This window comes from Cucurbita moschata, unplaced genomic scaffold (assembly GCF_002738365.1).
Source record: "Cucurbita moschata cultivar Rifu unplaced genomic scaffold, Cmos_1.0 Cmo_Scf00018, whole genome shotgun sequence".
In the NCBI taxonomy this organism is placed as follows: domain Eukaryota; kingdom Viridiplantae; phylum Streptophyta; class Magnoliopsida; order Cucurbitales; family Cucurbitaceae; genus Cucurbita; species Cucurbita moschata.
Window position 1 is genome coordinate 533,476 of NW_019268534.1, and position 20,800 is coordinate 554,275.

Here is a 20,800-nt window from a genome sequence, read left to right on the forward strand (position 1 = left end):
TTAATTTTCTAAAATAATTTGAATGAATTATTATAAATTATTTCATATATTGCATAGATTTAATTAACTTACATTAATGGCTGGACATTAATTTTGAATTATTCATTAGCTTATTTTTTAATTAATACTTGGTATTTTTATTTTTTATTTTTATTATTATTATTATTATTTTTTTTTTTTTTTTGGGAATATAATACATTTTAAGTTTTATCCCCACCTAACATGGGACTATTCCTTTAATATGTTCAAATTAAGGTATGAATAAAAAAGTAGAATATTTTTACTACACCATAGTCCGCAACCATTGAAAAGAACATTATTTAAGGAACAACACTCCAACAAAATTGGAAAAAGGTCATATTCGTGTTTGTTTCCAAAATTGTAGAGTTTATTCATATTGCAGAATATGTCGATAGAAGAAGTTCCAGTGATAGACCTTGGTAGTAAGAGCTTGACCGAATCGACTGCATCTTCTCTACTTAGAGCGTGCAACGAATTGGGATTCTTCTTCATCAGAAACCATGGCGTTTCAAAGGAGTTTTACGAGAAACTCATCTCCGGCGCTGATGAGCTTTTTTCTTCTCCCGAGGAGACCAAGCAAAAACTGATAATGGGAGTTTCCTCGTATACCCCGAGATTTGTGGTGTCGCCTTTCTTTGAGAGCTTCAGGGTTTCAGGACCCAACTTCCCGGCCTCTATTGCTGCGCTGGGTTTCACTCAATCCCTATTTGGCCACCAAGCTACTGAATTCGGGTTGTCATCTCCTTAAAAATGTTTGCTTTAATCGCTATTAAAATCTGCGCAATTCTTAACTATAGGCTTTATTTTATACGATTGTTCTATCATTATCTTCTTTATTTAGACATTAATTTGTGTTTGGATGTTTGAGTTTATTTGCAGCAATCTTCTAGACGAATATGGAAGCAAAATGACAGATATATCGAAAAGAGTACTGAAGCTATTACTAAATATCTTGGGAGATAATATTGAAAACAAATTCTATGATCCCGAGTTCAGCAACTGTAATGGCTACCTAAGAATAAACAGCTACACTCCTCTTGGCGTGAATGACGACGAAGAAGTTCAAGTGTTCAAGAAGCACACCGACATCAGCTATGTGACGATAGTGTTCCCAAATCGACGTAAAGCCAAGCGAGGACGGTATTCTTGTGGTGAACATTGGAGATTTATTGGAGGCTTGGAGCAATGGGAGGCTGAGATCTGCCATACATTGAGTCGTTTTGAGGAAAAATAATATGAAAAGATTCTCTATCGTTTACACATCGACACCTAAAGATGAATCTAGAGAAATACACGCCCCGAGTGAGGTTGTTGGAGAAGGGAAATCAAGACTTTACCGCTCGTTTTCAACCCAACAATATAAGCATTTTAGGGAAAACAATTACGAGAAAGTTGGAGCCACGATTAAGGATTTTGTTGGAATATGATGTCATTGGATTATCTCTTTCGATTCGACTACAACAAATAAACATTAAAATATTAAATTATCGGTATTTGGGTCGTAAATAACTATCTTATGATGTACTGAAATATACACTAGATAATCGACTTGTGATGGCATCAGTATAAAATTAATATTTTTTATTAATTAGCTTTTTTACTTTGTATAAAGTGTAACGCCTCGCTTTTTGAAAGGCTCAATCCACCGATCGCTATAGACTAATATGAACATTTTGGCTTCTGCCCATCTAGGTTTCTTCACTAAAGGTGAAGCTCAATGTCCTACGAACACAGTGAAAAATCCTACTTTATTATCTAGAAACAACATAGAATTTTGGAGATTAAATTCTTGATTTTTTTTTTTTTCAAAACAGCTCCTTGCAACTCAAATTCAATCTCCTCTACCTCTAACTTTTAGCCGGTGATCCCTATTTTTAGAAATTATCTAATAGGTCTTTATCTTTCAATTTTGTATCTAATAGGTCCCTGACATAAATAATTTTGTGTCTGATAGATCCTTCTCCAAATAAATTGTTTAATTGGTCTCTATTATTTCAATTTTATATTTAATACATTTATAAAATTTTAATTAGTCCTGACAAATTTACATATATGAATTAGTTAATTTTCGTTAATATAAATTTAAAAGTTTAGAGATTTATTAAATATTTTTTATGTTAAAATTTTTATCAGATAAAAACGAATAATTTAGAGACGAGTTGTGCAATTTTATCCCAAATTTAATTTAAATAAGTCCACATTCTAATTAATTGGAAATTATGTTATATAAATTTGCACTTAATAGATTGAAATGTATAGGTAATTCTTTTTCAATAATAAAATATATTAAATAATGCAATTAAGTGTTTATTAAAGTAATTAAATAAGAGATAAATATAATAGTTTTTGTATTAATTATAATAAATTGTTTCATTTATTACTAAGAATTATTCAACTTATATTTATGGCTTGAAATTAATTTGGAACTATTCATTGACCTAATTTTTTTTTATATAAATTACTTGGAATTGTTTTTCTTTCTTTCTTTCTTTCTTTTTTTTTTTCTTTTATAATTTATTTTATTTCTTATACTTGCGTGTAAGAAAAAGATACCTAGCGTGATACCCGAACAAAAAAGAGGTACATGAATAATTCGAGACCGTATGTAAATGAGAACGATCCTAAAGATAGGATGACTAAGAAAGATTTAAAAGAATTGAAAGTTACTGGCTATACTAAGAAAGTGCAATTTTCTTTTTCATGACTCAATTACGGGAACTCTAAGGTCATAAAATCTAATGACTCGAAAATCTGATTAATTCAACCCCGTGAAATTATACTTATATTTTATAATAAAAAAAAATTGAGATGTCTACAGGACGGGGACGAGGACGAGGAATACAATCCCTATCCCCGGCCTCATTTATTTAACGAGAAGAAATCTTTTCCTGCTCACTTCTTCATTCCCTGTTTAAATGGATATTTTTTCGAGAGGGTCACCCGAAACAAATTGATGTCTACATTGTTGGATGATGGAAGTCCCACATCGACTAATTTAGGGTGTGATCATGGGTTTATAAGTGAGGAATACTAACTCCATTGGTATGAGGCCTTTTGGGGAAGCCCAAAGCAAAGCCATGAGAGCTTATGCTCAAAGTAGACAATATCATACCATTGTGGAGAGTCGTGTTCGTTTAACATATATAATAAAACATAAATGTCATATTTTAAGAAGACGTATTGCACAATATGTCGATAGAGGAAATTCCAGTGATAGACATTAGCTGTCAGAGCTTGACCGAATCCGCTGCATCTTCTCTACTTAGAGCGTGCAACGAATTCGGATTCTTCTTCATTAGAAACCATGGTCTTTCAAAGGAGCTCTACCAGAAACTCATATCCGGCGCCGACCAACTTTTTTCTTCACCAGAGGAAACCAAGCAAAAGTTGACAATGGGAGCTTCCTCGTACACCCCGAGATTTGTGGTGTCGCCTTTCTTTGAAAGCTTCAAGGTTTCGGGACCCAACTTCTCAGCCTCTGCTGCTGCGCAGGGTTTCACTCAATCCCTATTCGGGCACCAAGCCACTGAATTCAGGTCATCTTTCTTTCTTCCTTTCTTCTTCTAAGAATGTTAGCTATTGAAATCTTAATGTCTTCTAATAACCACCGAATACAAATTTAAAGTATTTATTTATTTTTCTCACATATTTAACGATTTTAAGAGAAATTATTCGAAGAAGTTTATACATTATGAGTGCTATACCGTTGGATCTATGACTTAATTTAAATTTGTGAGGTTTTAGATAAACTATTAAATTTTTGTACTTTTTGTACTTTTAAGGAGTTTTTCATAGAGATTAATTCCTAAAACACTACCCGATATGCTTAATTTTGAATAATTTAAAGATAGATTAAGATATAAGATAACTTCTTGAAATTTTTAGATTTGAGTACTAGAGTTAAGTTCCTAAAGATTCGAAGTGTTCACTAAAATTCTAAATTTTTAATTTTGTGTTCAATATATTAATGAGTGAAAGAATATAATAATCAATCATTTTTCGTCTTCTTCTTTATTTGGAGTTTGTATGTTCGAGTTTATTTGCAGCAATCTTCTAGACGAATATGGAAGCAAAATGAAAGAAGTATCGAAAAGAGTAGTGAAGTTATTACTAAACATCTTGGGGGATAATATTGAAGACAAATTCTATGATTCCGAGTTCAGCAACTGCAATGCCTACCTAAGAATAAACGGCTTCACTCCTCGAAGCATGAATGAAGAAGAAGAAGAAGAAGAAGAACTCGAAGTGTTCAAGAAGCACACTGACCTAAGCTATGTGACGATAGTGTTCCAAAATGACATTAGAGGGCTACAAATGAGATTGAAAGGAGGAGACTGGATGGACGTAAGGCCAAGGCCAAGCGAGGACGATAATCTCATGGTGAACATTGGTGATTTTATGGAGGCTTGGAGCAATGGGAGGCTAAGATCTGCCGTACATAGAGTTGTGTTAAGGAAAAATAATATGAAGCGATTCTCTATGGCTTTCTTTTTGACAACCGAAGATGATGATAAAGAAATATATGCACCGAGTGAGATTGTTGGAGAAGGGAAATCAAGACTTTATCGCCCATTTTCAACCCAACAATATAGGCTTTTTAAGGAAAAGAGTGGTGTGAATGCTAGATACGCACTAAAGGATATTATTGGAACATAATATCATTGGATAACTACAACAAATAAACATTAAAATATTAAATCATCGACGTTTAAGATGGTAATACCTATTTGATGATCAATCATTTGGCTCGTAATGCCATCTATATGATAAATTACTTCGTACTCTAAAGTTTATATTACCACATCAGTTTATTTGCATCAACATTGATGAAGTCATAAGCAAATCAGCTATTATATTTTCAATAGATTAGAGAAGTAGACTCAACTAGTGCAATCGCCATAATGAATCATAATAGAATACAATCCCAGGATTCCAGAGTTCTTCTAACCTCTTCTTCCTAGGTGCTATCTTTTCCAGGAAAGACAACAAAATAACAATGCAGTAATGTGGTTAACAATCAATCCTACAGAGCTCCTTCTAAATAACATTTTCAGTCATTTTACACGTTTCACTTAACCTCCAACGACTCTAATCTACGTTCGGACTGAATAACTTCGAAGCTATTACTAATAAGAGGTACTCATTTACCTACGAAACTTTGGGCGAACGCTGATCGTCCCAGGCCTCAACTGTTCAAAACGGTACCTGCAAATTATCAAGTGGTTGAAGTAGAATGAATCTATAAACATTTTTACCCTTCTTTTTGGTTAAAGTCAAAATGGAAAGAAAAGTAGACTCACCCATTTTCACTAAGAAAACTTGTCACGGCCTTTGGTAGCGCAGCTTCCCCCCTGCTATGTTTGCCTACTCCTTTGGGAATGAACAAAACATCATAAGTACAATCGTCAATGTTTCAATCAGTAGTGCACACGAGAATTCGTTATTTTACGAAAAAAATATGCTAGCGTCACCGACATTTAAATCCTTCCCTTCAGTCAAATCAACCTATGATGAAACTCATTGTTATATCTAATATATATATAGCCTCCCGGCCTTAGCTAAACAGATTTCTATTTTGTCCTTCATTACAAAAAGGGACCCACAGTCACGAAACGTGTATCCACCCATCCATCCCCAGCTAACTAATTGCCATTACTTCCCCCAAGCACCTTCCTCCAGGTACATGCATGGGTAAGATGCACTAGGAGTTATGAAACTCTTGAGATTTGATCTAACGACCTTGCTGAAGAACAAGATCTTTAGATCTAAATTATCTAAAAACTCCAAAAATGATAAAGAATCAACCTAGGGGAAAGTTTTAGAATGACTTACCTTGATGATCAAGATCAAGAGTAAAGAAAACTCGTTTCTGAACTCGTGATTCGAATCACTTTACAAGATACTTTGATTAAGGCTACTTGAATGACTCTCGCATGCAATAAATGCAAAGAAACAAGCTCATAGTCCTCTTTGTACTTCCCCTTTTGAGATTCCCCTCAAGGTTTTAAGGAGAGGTTTCCACACCCTTACGAGGAATGCTTTGTTCTCCTCTCCAACCGATGTGGGACCTCACAATCCACCCCCCTTGGGAGTCCAACATCCTCGCTGGCATACCGTCTGATGTCGGGCTCTGATACCATTTGTGACAGCCCAAGCCCACCCGCTAGTAGATATTGTCCTCTTTAGGCTTTCCCTTCAAGGTTTTAAAACGTGTCCACTAGGGAGAGGTTTTACACCCTTATAAGGAATGCTTCATTCCCCTCTCTCGAAAATTTCTGGACTCCTAAACTTTTCCTCACAATTCATACAGCCTATCAATAGTGAAGTATCAATCCAAGAACAAATCTTGATGAACTGAATAATGTAGAAAATACCAATCTCTCTCTGGAATTGATAAAGGCTAAAGCCAACAAAAGCGTAGTCAACCTCTAAAGTTATCAGTTACACTGTCATACAATCATTCCATTCTCAAGAAAAATAAATGTGAAAAGAATGAACAAAAACGTCAAAACAAAAAATATAGACAACCAAACTTTAACAAAACACAAATGTTGAGTTAAACAGCAACAGGTACAAATTTACCTGTTATGACTTCCAATGATGTCGGCCTATGCCTAGGTAATGGTGATTGTAATTCTTTGTCCAACTTTACGCCCATACAACTAAGATACTCAAGGGATGAAACACGATGGAAACCCTTCCTTTCAGCTTTCTTTGGCGACAACGACCGATTGGAGGCATTCCGAGTTTCGATTTTCAGCAAGTGATCTTGCAAGGCTTGAACAGCCTCTGCTGCATGAAGCCCATGTAAGTCCAACTTCCAGAGCCCATTTTCACTATTCCTTGTTTGTAAAATTTCATTGGCTGCCTTAGCATTTAACATTTTTGCAGCTAGCCATTGTTCTTGAGCCCTCGATGAATGATACTTGGCTGAAGCATGATCCTTCCGAAGATAGGCATTAGTGGCTGCCCTTGAATGTTGAGATGCAGACCTATTGATTAAAGAAAATTACAAATAACATCGGATCATATTAAGCAAGACATCAACTCCTATAGCATTGAGTACTTGAACCTTCTCCCAAGACCCATATATTTTACACTACAACATAAAAACCAAAGCCACAATACTAGAGCGCCTAGGTCAAGAATAATTGTCCAACAATTATTTTTTAACATTTCTTTTTGAGTATGATTACAGTGTCAATTTGAGTTAAAAAAAAAATTACCATGAACTTGGATTCAATAACTCCCTCTTAACACGTCGACTTTCTACTAATCCCCAAAGCTTGAGCTATCAACATAAATTAGCTTATTCATACAAACAGACTGTTGTCTACTCATAACTCAAGGTACAACCTATAGAAGAGATCCCCCATACATATAAATTCTTTAAAACGTTCTTCTCACACACGGTAAAAATATATAATAAATACAAAGGACCCGAGAATCCTAGTGGTGCATCACAATGATAAAAGCAGGAAAAAAAAAAAGAAGTTTTTGTTATGGAAATTTTAAAAAAATATATTTATTAAGGGAAACAAATTAAATTGAAGTAGAAAAACAACCCGATAATAAAGTCGACAGAAGACTTATTTACCTCATCATTGCTATAGCATCTTTCCGATGGCTCAGGTAAATATCATCTTCTTCCCACTCGGGCTCAATAGGAGCAGACTTTGAGCAATAAAGAGCTATTTTTGGATTTCCAACATTATGAAAGAAATTTCTTTCATGATAATTATTTTCAAACAATTTATCATTAATATTTTGATGCATGTCTTGCACATCCTTTAGTGTGGAACTAGGGATGGGATTATTAACAGTTCTTCCTAATGATATAGTTACATCATTCTTCCCATTGCACGGTAGACCATCAGCAGAATGCAGTCCTAAGGTGCTCATCTCGTTACAGATCTCAACATTGTCACTAGAAACCATTTTGTTTAAATAAGTAGATGCCTCATTGAAGTTATTATCTACAGCTTCCATTATATCCACAATCAAGCTAAAATCAGCCCAAGTATGAAGCTCCTTAAGCTTCCAAAAGGCTAAAACGTCAGTGGTTTCTTCAACCACCTTCCTTCCATTTTGAATGCTAGAATCACCAAGTATTTTCTTTGCACTGTAATTTTCTGGCAAAGTTAGAGAATCAGCAGAAGGAAGAGGTGAAGATGAGGAGGATCTCCCTGGACGGCCATTAACTCCGTGCAAGTTTTCACGGGGTGGCAAAGAGGAGAGGGCACTTGGCATCGGTGGGAATGGTTTCGGATCAATTCTATCTTGAAGGCCTCTATTTTGTTGCTTAAGGTTAAATTCTTCCCAGCCAGGAGATTTACCCCTCACCAATGATACATCATTAGAGGAATGCAGTCCTAAGGTGCTCATCTCATTATTGATCTCAAAATTGTCACTAGAAACCATTGTTTTTAATAACTTAGACGCCTCGTTGAAGTTATTATTTACAGCTTCCATTATATCCACAATCAAGCTAATATCAGCCCAAGAATGAAGCTCTTTAAGCTTCCAGAAGGCTAAAACATCAGTGGATTCTTCAACCAACTTCTTGCCACTTCGAATGCTAGAATTACCAGGTATGGTCTTTTTTGTACCAAAATTTTCTGGCGACATTAAAGAATCGGCAGAAGGAAGGGGTGTCGACGAGAAAGATCTCCCTGAACGACCATTAACTCTGTGTACGTTTTCACGGGGTGGCAGAAAGGAAAGAGCAGTAGACATTGGTGGGAATGGGTCCGGGTCAATTTCATCTTGAAGGCCACTATTCTGTTGCTTAAGGTTAACCGCTGCCCAGCCAGGAGATTTACCCCTCCCCCACGACATCTTCCAATGCTAGGAACTGAAAATAAAGCATACGGAGTTGAGCACCAGTAAATTAAAATTTCACACTCCGGGTCTAACTCAAACCCCTCCTACTATGAATATGTCTTGTAGTTCCGACAATCCAATGAAACTGCAACTCGAAGAGGTAGCACGACTTGAAGAAACAGAGCTGTTCATACCTGGAATATAGCAAATTTCAACAGACCCATTCTAGCACGACTGGAATCAAACATTAAGATAAAGCCACTGTCGATGGCCAAATCATCAGTAGACTTCGAAAAAGAGACACAAACCAAAGCAAGATTACGACGAAAATAGCTTATTTCAGTAAAGATAAAAAGGTCTAACATTCTGACACGCTCAATCCAAGAATCCCCAACAAAAAAGGAGGAAAAACGAAGTCAACGATCAGAAGAAAAAATACTTCAATCGTATTAGGAAATCAACATAGATTAAACAAGTAACCGAACCAAAAGGAAGCAACAGAAGAAACAAATACCAGAAAATCCATAAGAATACCTTCCAGCTTCAACGAGAAAATTAGGGTTCAAACCTGAAGGAGCAGGAGACACAAGAAGTTGAAAAGATTCGACTCCCAAATCCGCTAACCGAGTCTTCTCACCATCTCAAATCCCCAACTCCGCCGTTTGTGCCCCTTCGTAATCGATTTTGGAAACGGAAATTCAATTCGGAGATAGAAAGTAGAGAAATTTGGGTGGAAAATTTGCTGCATAGATCGAATTCCAGAGCAGAAAAGGAAACAAAGAAATCGGGAAATCTTCAAAGGGCACAGTTCAACTTCAACCCTACCCCACATACTCTGATCTTTGACTTCGATTACGAATTCCTTCAAAGGGATGAAGTAAAAAATTCAATGAAGGAGATTGAATGCTTCTCTCAATTTCTTTATTTCATCTACGACAGGATTCTCTCTAGATTTCCGAGCGCTTTTTTCCCCCTTTTTTTTTTTTTATGTGTGTCGTTTAAAAATTCTCCAATAATTTAAAATTGAAGTATTTTCCTTTTTTTGCTAAATACAAAAATAATAATAATAATAAAAAATAAAAAATTACAATATAACCCTTCACTTTTCGTAAATATATCAAAAACTACATTTGGGTTAAATGGTAAAAGCATTCATATGACTCGACCACTCGACTCATAATTATATTTTTTTTCAATTTCGTGTGGATTAATTTTTTAAAAAATTGAAAAATTCAGCTCGATTAGGTTTGCGGTTGAGACGATTCGACCAATTCAACCAACTTGAAATAGGATACACCGACTTCAGTAAAATTTATAAATTATTATTATTATTTAATAATTTTTTATATAAAAATTTAAATTGAAAGAAATTAAAAATAATAAATATCAATAAAAATGGAAACTTTAAAGGCATTTGGAATTTTAATTAATAAACAAATTAATGAGAGTGTTATGAAAGGGGTATAATAGTAATTTCACAAGCTAATCCACGTCCATGTCTATTGGAAGCCATGACTTCCCATCATCATCATCATCATCCTCCATTGAAAAGAACTGAATAAAAAATAAAATCAAAATAAAAAAATAAATCAAAATTAGTTATTGTTGATTACCCTTTAATCCAATCATTGTCCCAAAGAAAACCACATTTTGCCATTTCTTTCAATCTTCCATTGCGATTTCCCCTATTCCCTTTCTTCCTCTTACCCTTTTTACCTTCGCGAAACAAGAACAAGGTAGCCCACTTCCAGCATTTCGCCATTTCTCCTTTGTTTTTGTTTTTTTTTTTTTCTCTTTCTCTCTCGACTCTTTCACTCGCTGCGAGCTGTTCTTGCGAAAGGGTGCGTGGAGATTCTTACCGCTTAGTTTCTGAGGAGGATTTTTGTGAAATGGTTGTCGTTTTTTATCAGTTTGTGGCGTGATTCGCCTCTTTTAAGTCGCAGGTTAGATGAGTTTTCTTTTCTGAATTTACGACAATTCCGTTACATGAATGTGCTTATTGCTTCTAATGATGGGGTTTTTGCGCTTTCTGTCCTTTTATGAGATTGTTTTATGATTGTTGGATTGATGTTTGTGCTTTCTGGGACTGTTTTTTCAGAAATTGTGTTAAGTGGAAATCAAGATCTCTGTTCATCTAGTGAATGAATATGTAATTATGTTACGAAGTTCTGTTTCACTCAATAGGATTGACCCTTTTTATCGCTTAATGATAGTTGAATTCTTTGGTTTTGAATCTGGTAGCTGAAGAGCTTGGTTCTACTAGTAAATCAATTTGACTTGTTCTAGGAGTTCTTGGTTCTACTGCTGAAGAGCTTCTTTCTTATGTTTGTTTGAAAGTTGAGGAATGGTGGCTGGTTTTCTTTTGGAGTGGTCCTATGAAAGGGTTACATTTGCTTATGAGAGATGGTATTTTTCGTTCTCAAATGGTGGACTGAATTGGAGGTTTTCTTGCAAGTCTGAAGGAATTTCTGTCCTTAAACTGAACTCGTGTACCTAAGGTCGTGCTCGTTGAGTTTGGAAATCAAGTTACTTTTGTAACAGCCCAAGCCAACCGCTAGTAGATATTGTCCTCTTTGAGCTTTTCCTTCTGGGAAGGTTTTAAAATTTGTCTACTAGAGAGATGTTTCCACGTTCTTATAAGGAATGCTTCATTCTCCTCTTCAAAGAGGATAAGATCTGCTAATGGTGGGCTTGGGTTGTTACCAATGGTAGTAGAATCTAACACTGGACATTGTGCCAACGAGGACGCTGAGCCTTGAAGGAGGGTGGACATTAGGCGGTGTGTCAGCGAGGATACTGACCCTAAAGAGGGGGTGAATTGTAAGATTTTATATCGATTGGAGAGGAGAACGAGTGCCAGTTAGGACACTGGGCCCTGGAGGAGGGTGAATTGTGAGATCCTACATCAGTTGGAGAAGGAAACGAAGCATTCTTTATTAAGGGTCTCGCCCTAGCAGACGCATTTTAAAAACCTTAAGGGGAAGCCCGAAAGGAAAAGCTCAAAAACGACAATATCTATTAGCAGTGGGCTTGAGCTTGGGCGGTTACAGATGGTCTCCCCTCCACTAGGCATATCTTTTCTCTAATCATTGCACAAAACACCTTGCACAACTCTTTGGAAGTTCAAGGAACCCAACATTTAATATAAGTTGATTCTGGTTAGTTGTCCTAAAAAATATGTTCACTTCTTCTTAATCATTCCGTTACATTTTTGTTTAACGCTTTCTTCAACGTCGATATTAATCAACATCTTGTCTCTGTAGGGAGCTTATACTCATCTTTCTCATTTCGTCGTCATGTTTCCCTGAAATCAGGACAGATGGGAACAGCCTCTGTACAATGTCTGACTAACAGTATTTCCAGATTCATTCATCTAGTTTCATGCCACACTACAAAGCCTTTGCCTCTTCCTAAGAGCTGCAAGGATCTTGTTGTTGTATTAAAACTTCTAAAACTCGTGCTCGATGATGTCATTAGCCTCAAACTATCTTCCAATGAGTTACATCATAGGGAATGTGAGTTGCTGGATACAGCTGTGAATGAGGCTCGAGAATTCCTCGAAAACTGGTGTCCAAAGACGAGCAAAATTTGCAGGGTGAGTTACCTTAGGCTTTGAAATTAGACACTTTCATATCAGTAATTTTAAGTTGATAGTCTCTTTGTTTTGTATGGATCTTAGGCTTTGAAATGTGATCCACTACTTATAAAAATTCAAGACGCTTCCCAAGCGATCTGTGAGAATGTTTGGAAGTCGTCTGAATCGGTATCGTGCAGCTCAAGTCTAAGTGCTGTTCAGGTATGTATAAATTTTGAAACGTTCGTAATATGACGTCATTTATCTTTTTTCTTTTTAAATGATTAAGCTGTTTGGAGTTGTCTTGATTTTGATACATCTTTTTTCATAGTTTACTTGACAATAATGATATTGATATCTAATGAACTGTCCAGAAATGTCTTGAAGGCCTTCAATCATTGAAGCAAGAAAGGATATCTGAATCCATAGAAGAGGCTCTAATCAGTCAAAGAAGTGGCATTGGCCCGAACTCTGAACAACTTCTAAAAATAATCGAAGCACTTCATCTGTTGTCGAATCAAGAACTTCTGAAGGAGACGATTGCCATCGAAAAGGAAAGAATCGACGCTGAATGCAACGATGCGAAGGAGGAACTGCATCGCATCAACCAAATTATGGATCTAATTATTCGTATGCGCGATTGGATGGTTAGAAAAGACTACTTTCATGGGATAAATGGAGTCTCGGTCCCTTCTTATTTTCGCTGCCCGTTGTCGTTAGAGTTGATGCTCGATCCAGTAATTGTGGCATCTGGCCAAACTTATGACAGATCCTCTATTCAAAAATGGATTGATAGCGGGCTAAACATTTGCCCCAACACTCATCAGATGCTCACACATACAAATCTCACCCCCAATTACACTGTTAAAGCCATGATATCGAATTGGTGCGACGAAAACAAGTTGAACATTTCCAATTTATCGTCGTTGGTTTTGAATCGAAGCGATAGCTTTCGTTATTCTTTGCATGGCAGTAATTCAACTGCAAGATCATCCTCTGAAGTTGAAAAGGGTTCTGACAAGCAAAATGGGGATGTTTTTGCTCATTTAATCGGGGAAAATTCGAATGAAAGTCAGGGGAACGAAGCAGAAAAGTTTGATCCCCCGTCTCCGCAGCAGTCGTATATCTACAGCAGAAGTGTATCAACCTCCAGTGCTTTCTCTAGCATCGATTACATTCCATCAGCATTTAATGAGTCGTTAAAGACATCAAATAAACGCGTACATACGAAGGAGTTATCTGGAGAAATCACATCAGAGCGTCCTGCTGCATCTCTTAGTGAAGCGTCGGGGATTACTTCGTCGTTAGGAGGTGGACAATTACAGGCTTGTAAAACAGGAACAGGCATAGTGGAAAATGGAAACTGCAATGGTGGAATGGATAACTTATCCGGAGATTTGCATATCAAGAAATTAATAGCAGACCTTAAGAGCCAAAGGGATGAAGTTCAAATGAAGGGTGCAGAAGAATTGAGACTTCTTGCCAAGGACAATGTCGAGAATCGTGTTATTATAGGTCGATACGGCGCAATAGGCCCCTTACTTTCGTTGTTATATTCAGAACGAAAGCTGATACAAGAACATGCCGTGACAGCTCTGTTAAATCTTTCAATTAATGAAAACAATAAAGCTATGATTGCAGAAGCTGGAGCTATAGAACCACTTATTCATGTTTTGAAGACAGGAAGCTCTGCTGCTAAAGAAAATTCTGCAGCAACTTTATTCAGTCTCTCTGTATTAGAAGAATACAAGGCCAAAATTGGTCGGTCCGGTGCGGTGAAAGCCTTGGTGGATCTCTTAGGTGTGGGTACTCTGAGGGGCAAGAAAGATGCAGCTACAGCTTTGTTCAACTTATCTATTTTTCACGAAAATAAGGCTCGTATCGTTCAGGCAGGAGCTGTTAAGTACCTTGTCGAGCTTCTAGACACAGGCGAAGGTATGGTCGACAAGGCTGCTGCACTTCTTGCCAACTTATCCACAATTTCGGAGGGACGACTGGGAATCGTGAGGGAAGGGGGCATCCCCCTGTTGGTAGAAATTGTCGAGTCTGGATCGATGAGAGGAAAGGAAAATGTTGCATCTATTCTATTGCAACTATGCCTTCATAGTTCCAAGTTTTGCACCTTGGTTCTCCAAGAAGGAGCTGTCCCACCCCTTGTTGCCTTATCTCAGTCTGGCACACCTAGAGCAAAAGAAAAGGTATCTATTCTTTCATTTTGGGATCACAGCTAACCTATAACATTTGTTTACTCCATTTTTGCAATCCCTTCACTTGTTTATTCCGTTTTTCGAAATTCTTGATTGATTTAGTACAATGAAACTTGGGCTGTTGTATTCTCGGGCGTGGCCGAGAATGATATTGTTACTCATATATTGCAGGCACAACAGCTGCTCAGTCATTTTCGGAATCAAAGAGATGGAAGCACAGGGAAAGGAAAATGATAGGAAGAGAACTTTCTCAATGCATAATTAATATTGAAGGGTATAATTTCCATCAGTTTCTTCTCAAATGATTGTGTACTACTAGACTTAAATTCTTTAGTTATGAATTATATCTTTGATCTTAATGTGTAAATGTAGGATTCCTGTTCTTTTCTTCTCTCTTTGGTGAATCTAGACTCGTAGGTTCTAGATTCTAGTTTTGCTTTGAGCTTGGTAAGAACATAGCATGGACAGTTCCCACTGCTGTGGATTTAGGCTTTAGGCTACTGGTTCTGTTGTGAGTGTTGTACATATAATGTATATTGTGGACTGCTGACTCTTGAATTTTGCTATTTATTTGTTTATTATACCCGGGAGACGGGCTTTGCTTCTCTATACTTGAGAGACAACACGGGTTTTTTTCATTAGGCTCATTCGAAGATTCGAATTTGGGACAGTAATGGTAACCTCTGTTATTTTTTCAAGTATGGAGTCAACTTTGCTTCTCTATACTCAAGTTCATCCAAAGATTCAAGTTTGGGATGGTAATGCTCTGTTATTTTTTTAGAAGTATGGAGTCAGCTTTGCTTCTCTATACTCGAGAGACATAAGGGGATTTTTTTTCATTAAGCTCGTCCAAAGATCCGAATTCGGGACAGTAATGGTTACCTCTGTTATTTTTTTGAAGTAGCTCAGCCTATCTTAGTAAAAAACAGCCTTTATAAGATCACAATAACTTCCTATTCATCCATTTCTTCGCAGTATTTCTCTTCATTTTCTTTATTAAAACAAATGCTTCAAGCAGTTGTAACACTCATCTTCACCAGAAACAAAGAGACAAAAAAAGTTTGAACACTTACATACAAACATATGGATAGCTGAAACTCAAACTCAAATTCAAATTCTGATTTGATTATCGTGTACTAATCAAACAAAAAGACTCCCAAAAAACCTCCCAACTCTGATTTAATCATCATCCTCTGGATCAAAATCCTTAATCTTCACATCTGCATCTTCACCGTACTGAATGCAGTTATCTATTTGAGCCAACACGTATTTTATACTGTTCAAGCAAAAATGATAATATCAGCCATTTGCCTTATTTGAAGAGTCCAACAGGAAAATCAACTCATCTAAAAGCCAAAGGTAAAAAGTAGCAAGTCAATAAGCAGGAAAAAGTAACTTCCTGTCATTCACTCCAAGGACTGCATAGCTGATAAAATTTAGAAGAAAAAAAAACGTTCATTTTTAACCCGAGCGAGGAATAGAATCTCTAACTTTCAATTCCGTTCAATGGAACTCTATCTTTGAATAAACAGTAAAATCAACCCCACAAGACTAGGTTTAAAACATGTTCTAGAAATAACCAATACATCACATCGCACAAACTTCAACCATCAAAACACCCATAACAAGTCATAGAAAGTCGTGTACCAACCTAGCCATAGATACAAACAAGTAAACAGAAGACCAAATGTAGCAATAAAATGCTCAATTCCAACTAGAAAATATACAACGTTATCAAAGTATCCACAAAAATAGTCTCGTTGAACTGAAATAAAAACAAGTGAGCACACTAAAAAAGTACCTGCTTTCTTTCCTCAAGTCAAGTGGCACAAAACTCACCATGTTATAATCGTCCACCTAAATTAATAAATAAACGTAAATAAGTACAAAACCAGCATTCTCATTCTTAGCTCATTGCAAAAGAGCATAATTGAAAATATTAAATAAACAAGAATACAAACTAAAAGTATTTTTTATGATCTTTTCAAATACCATGATTTAGCATCATATTCCTTCCCAACAGAAGAATAATTGTTATATTTATCACTAAAACTCAAGTAGTTCAACCCAAGTGCAACTTCCAGTAATGCAATTGAGGAAACACGCAATAACCAAAAGCCAGAACACATGGGACTGTGGGACTGTCATGCCAGTTATGGCCCTTCATTAAGGACTTCAAGAAAATTTCATAGCAAGATTGCATCTTGCAAACACATTTGTTCATGAAAAAATCTCACTTGATATAGGCACATAGTCGAGCCACATCATGTAAAATCTAAAAAATGAGTTAGAGGTCATATGTACAAAACGTTTGCATGAGGAAAAATGAAAGTAGATAAAATCATTAATAGTTAAAACGTACTTTTGTAGGAAATTGTCACACCAAAAAGACCCCTCCTTGAGAATGAAAATAATAATAATAAACTTCAATAACATTCTTATCATATAATTCAACAAAATTCTTTCGCGTAGCCTGCAAACAAAACTTATCAACCATGCACCGGAAACTTGAGTAATGTATGAAAAAGGTGTAAACTGCTCACCAGTTCAATTAGAGCTTTATTTAGCTTTGAAAACTGTGGAGCCATACGTTGATTCAACTCTGACAACAAAACTTGAGGCTCCGGATTTAAGAAGCTAGAGTTTTTTTAAACAATGTTTAAAGCATTAGAGTTATAAACTTATAAACAATGAAGATAAAACTCAAAGGAATAACCAGTACAGAAGCAGATGGTGATAGCGATACATACTCATCAATATCCTTTTTGTTGGTCACAAGATCCATTTTGGAGAGGATGTTAATATGCGGTAATTCAAGTTGGACCATTGCTGAAAGAGATGCCATACAACCACTGATAAACTTTGTGATGTCTGTCATGAACTGACAAATAGGGCAATTGTCAGTATACGAGTAAAGAATAGGCCACAACATTATTGGGGCGATAGATAAGAAAGAGAACTTTGAATTTACAAACCTGAGAATCAAGCAAATACACAGCACAGACATTGAAATTTTTTCTCTTTAAATGCTCCACAAAGTTTTTAAGAACCGGAACATGGGAAAAGAGCTCTATCTGACCTACGTAGTAATAAAAATGATAATATTCAATACACATGATAAAAATGATGATATTCAATACACAATTCCAACTCGAAAAAGAAACTATTTTTTGAAGATAGTTTTATCCTCATACAAATTATAGTCGTCTGTCAATATGCACATGCAAACGCTAGAGAGTATGCAAACCTGGGCAGTCGAAAACTAAATAATCATCATCCATGTAGTTATCCAATTCTGCTGTCAACCAATCATCTAGATTTTCCTCAAGATGTCTAATAATAAGATTAAGGAAATTCATAAAGTGTTAAGCACACGCACACTCTTTAAATTTTGGCCCACAAATAAAATAGACTCAAAATTTAGAGCGACTGAATCCCACAACTTCATGAAAAGGGCATAATCACTTAAGGATACTCCATGCAGTACAGAAGGCCACCATTAGGACCAAGTCCAAGCTCCTCCATAACATCATCCAACGAAATGAGCTCCCTAATATCTGTCAGCATGCAATATTAATCACTTAAGACCGGCGAATTGATCATTTGAATTCATAAGATCATCAAACGTAATATACACCTACCCATGGCTACAGGATAGTCAAAATGTTCAGCAGCAGGGTCAAGATTCACAACATGCATAGTTCGGCCAACTGTCTCACAGTGTTGGTACAAACTAGAGCAGTAGGTTGACTGATTCAGGTAAAAATTTCACCGAAGTTAGTTAAAAGTAACTACCATTTTAGACTCACAGATGAGATTAGAATTATCTTTTGTAAACTCAAAATGGTTCGGAGTCAATATTGAATAATGAATATGAAAATAGCTACTATTCCTTGAGATATACAGCCGCATCCTCATGTTGTTTTTAGTTCAACAAGTGGAGGTAAGAGCAAAATGAACCAGAGGCAAAAGGAGTCCCTCTGATTTCAGGGAAACTCACACCAACGGGCAACAACGGCCATCTCAATCTTGACACCATGGCTAAGAGAACAACACGTGTGCATCATGGCCATTCCATCCAGAAAAAAAGAAAAAGAAAAAAGGAACCCACTACAGCCAAGAAACAGAGTGAACTATTTCCAAAATGGCACCCTTTATGCAAGAAAGAAAATAAATCCCAAAACCAACTTTTTTCCTAGGGAGATAAAGGAGCTATTGAACATGGTCTTAACATACCACACCTTCAACAATGCAAAGACTTTGACATGGACAAACCTCATTACGACTTTCTTTTGGAATTTATGCAAAGAAAGAAATCAAAAAATATTCACAAAGAAGATACATACTTATGCTAGGCTTTTTGAAAATGTTGTATACCTTGTCTTTTTTTGGTGTAAATTATCTAATAATTTTGCTTCCAACCTTTGTAAGCATCATGAACAACACATCCCTTTTATAAATTTCAAACATCAATGAAATTGTCTCTTATGAAAAAACAAAACAAGCAGGGTAAGTGGATTCAAACCTCTACCCTCTTGAACAAGGTCATATGCTTTAATAAACCAGCTGATTAATAAGCATACAATAATGAAATTTTACGTTTTTGGATTCGTCTAGGAGCATATATAAACAAACAATACTCAACTGAAAAAATACAGCAGACATTAATAGTTTGATTACTATTCATAATGCATGAAATGTAAATTCAAAGGCTACGATATATTCATGAAAATGCTAGATGCTAATTTTTAAGGTCAATAATATAATAAAGCAGAAAACAAGTAAAAATGTATGAATAGTTGAACAAAGCACTTGATCCATCACCTTTCCACTGCCGGCAGGGCCTATAACTAGTTGTGCGTATCCCATGGCAGCTTTCTAGTTGTCTCCCAAGTTTAAAGCGGACAAAGACAGGAGATGATCCGCAATGATGCAAGAACTGCAACAACAATATATGCAGAACACCAAACACCCACCGCGAATAGCAAATTCAGTAAGTCAGACTGGCCCATAAACACTGTGAGGGAGAGAGAGGCAAGATTGGTAAAAAAAAAAAAAAAACAAACAAACAAACAAACAAACAAACAAACAAACAAACAAATGATCACGTACTACATGTAGAAAAGAAAAATGAAAAATCTGCTTCAGTTGTTGAAAAGAACACACCACTCTTACAAAAATATGTCTGAATTAAACTGTGAGACCCAGAAAATAGAAAAAAGAAAGAGAAAGATTGAGAAATAGAGAATTAAAACGAGAGATCCTACAAAATCAGAGCATCCAGAAAAGCAAACCAATTGAAACTGATAGCAGCTCAATTGCCAAGAAGTTCATCAATAGAAAAGACATTCGAAAATAAATCATTCAGCAAAACGTGATCTCTAAAAACAATGAGAAACAAGATAAATATACCAAAAAATACCCAGCAAGGATAACTAATGAGATCTCTCATACACAGACACAAAAGGGAGGCCTAAACGTCGAGGGAATCGACAAAAACAAACACTGACCCAAAGAAATGTCTACACAGAAATTTCCCCGAAAAACCGTATCCTTCATATTTGCTTTTTCTCTAATTAAAGTAAGTTCTGAAATTGTGTCTTCAAATGCAAAAGCTATAATAGTTCGAGCAAAAAACCTCTCAATGGCAACCAAGATTCCATTGAAAGAAGAATCAACCACAATTTCAGCCTGAAATAACAAAAATAAATTTCAAGCCGCCACAAGGACGATCTTCTCTTTGACCAAATCAAGTCAACCCAAACATTCAAGCAAAATTACACCAAAAAAAAAAACAGTATCCAGCAAAATAAACTGGGTTTACTTCCTCCTCCACAAAATAGTACGAAGAAACCGAAAACCTTCCAACTCCAGAGAAGAAGTAACAAATTTTGGGAACAAAGAGAAACGATAAGCAAATTCAAACATCAAAAAACGGAGAAAACAAAAGGGAAAGCAAAAAGAATCTCAAATTTTTAGGGGAAAAGTAAATGAAAGCTCACCAATAAAACAGAAGATGATTAAAACACTTAAACCTTCTGATATTGAAGCTTGATCATGAGACCGAATTAGTGGGAAAATGCAGGAAAATCAAAAAGAGCGGGAGAAGACGGCGACGGCGAGGGAGAGAAATTGGTGTTATGATTCAACGCGGAAGCGAAAGAAACTTAGCTAC

The 20,800-nt window shown here is 36.1% G+C and overlaps 4 protein-coding genes and 1 pseudogene across 13 annotated transcripts; 3 read left to right on the forward strand and 2 right to left on the reverse strand.

Annotated features, from left to right (window-relative positions):
- Positions 1 to 365: 365 nt before the first annotated feature.
- LOC111455935 lies at positions 366 to 1,581 on the forward strand (annotated as a pseudogene).
- A 1,623-nt stretch (positions 1,582 to 3,204) lies between these two features.
- LOC111455930 (gibberellin 20-oxidase-like protein) lies at positions 3,205 to 4,737 on the forward strand. 2 transcript variants are annotated; one of them, XM_023097588.1, is made up of 2 exons: positions 3,205 to 3,557; positions 4,068 to 4,737. In XM_023097588.1, exons 1-2 carry the CDS (start codon positions 3,211 to 3,213, stop codon positions 4,675 to 4,677), a joined length of 957 nt encoding a protein of 318 aa, XP_022953356.1. In that variant the 5' UTR covers positions 3,205 to 3,210; the 3' UTR covers positions 4,678 to 4,737. The 2 variants fall into 2 exon arrangements, with proteins under 2 accessions (XP_022953356.1, XP_022953357.1); XM_023097589.1 differs by having other exon boundaries at positions 4,185 to 4,737.
- A 121-nt stretch (positions 4,738 to 4,858) lies between these two features.
- On the reverse strand, positions 4,859 to 9,788 carry LOC111455928. 4 transcript variants are annotated; one of them, XM_023097587.1, is made up of 6 exons: positions 9,413 to 9,788; positions 8,686 to 9,038; positions 7,619 to 8,646; positions 6,604 to 7,013; positions 5,322 to 5,391; positions 4,859 to 5,226 (listed from the first exon to the last, which is right to left on the reverse strand). In XM_023097587.1, exons 2-6 carry the CDS (start codon positions 8,857 to 8,859, stop codon positions 5,166 to 5,168), a joined length of 1,743 nt encoding a protein of 580 aa, XP_022953355.1. In that variant the 5' UTR covers positions 8,860 to 9,038; positions 9,413 to 9,788; the 3' UTR covers positions 4,859 to 5,165. The 4 variants fall into 4 exon arrangements, with proteins under 4 accessions (XP_022953355.1, XP_022953354.1, XP_022953352.1 ...); XM_023097586.1 differs by having other exon boundaries at positions 7,619 to 8,875; positions 9,413 to 9,787; XM_023097584.1 differs by having other exon boundaries at positions 7,619 to 9,038; positions 9,413 to 9,787.
- Positions 9,789 to 10,476: 688 nt separating this feature from the next.
- Positions 10,477 to 15,272, forward strand: LOC111456190 (U-box domain-containing protein 3-like). Of its 4 annotated transcripts, none has more exons than XM_023097988.1 (5): positions 10,477 to 10,787; positions 12,159 to 12,439; positions 12,524 to 12,640; positions 12,793 to 14,616; positions 14,797 to 15,272. In XM_023097988.1, the coding sequence occupies exons 2-5, from the start codon at positions 12,164 to 12,166 to the stop codon at positions 14,857 to 14,859; spliced, it is 2,280 nt and encodes a 759-aa protein (XP_022953756.1). In that variant the 5' UTR covers positions 10,477 to 10,787; positions 12,159 to 12,163; the 3' UTR covers positions 14,860 to 15,272. The 4 variants fall into 4 exon arrangements, with proteins under 4 accessions (XP_022953756.1, XP_022953757.1, XP_022953754.1 ...); XM_023097989.1 differs by having other exon boundaries at positions 12,164 to 12,439; XM_023097986.1 differs by having other exon boundaries at positions 10,478 to 10,787; positions 12,108 to 12,439.
- Positions 15,273 to 15,589: 317 nt separating this feature from the next.
- LOC111456194 (GPN-loop GTPase 3-like) lies at positions 15,590 to 20,781 on the reverse strand. Of its 3 annotated transcripts, none has more exons than XM_023097995.1 (10): positions 20,628 to 20,781; positions 19,450 to 19,642; positions 18,267 to 18,375; positions 18,101 to 18,182; positions 17,873 to 17,958; positions 17,601 to 17,704; positions 17,376 to 17,506; positions 17,169 to 17,262; positions 16,427 to 16,482; positions 15,590 to 15,901 (listed from the first exon to the last, which is right to left on the reverse strand). In XM_023097995.1, exons 2-10 carry the CDS (start codon positions 19,492 to 19,494, stop codon positions 15,805 to 15,807), a joined length of 804 nt encoding a protein of 267 aa, XP_022953763.1. In that variant the 5' UTR covers positions 19,495 to 19,642; positions 20,628 to 20,781; the 3' UTR covers positions 15,590 to 15,804. The 3 variants fall into 3 exon arrangements, with proteins under 3 accessions (XP_022953763.1, XP_022953765.1, XP_022953764.1); XM_023097997.1 differs by having other exon boundaries at positions 19,450 to 19,564; positions 20,628 to 20,777; XM_023097996.1 differs by lacking the exon at positions 20,628 to 20,781 and adding an exon at positions 19,893 to 20,000.
- Positions 20,782 to 20,800: the final 19 nt, after the last annotated feature.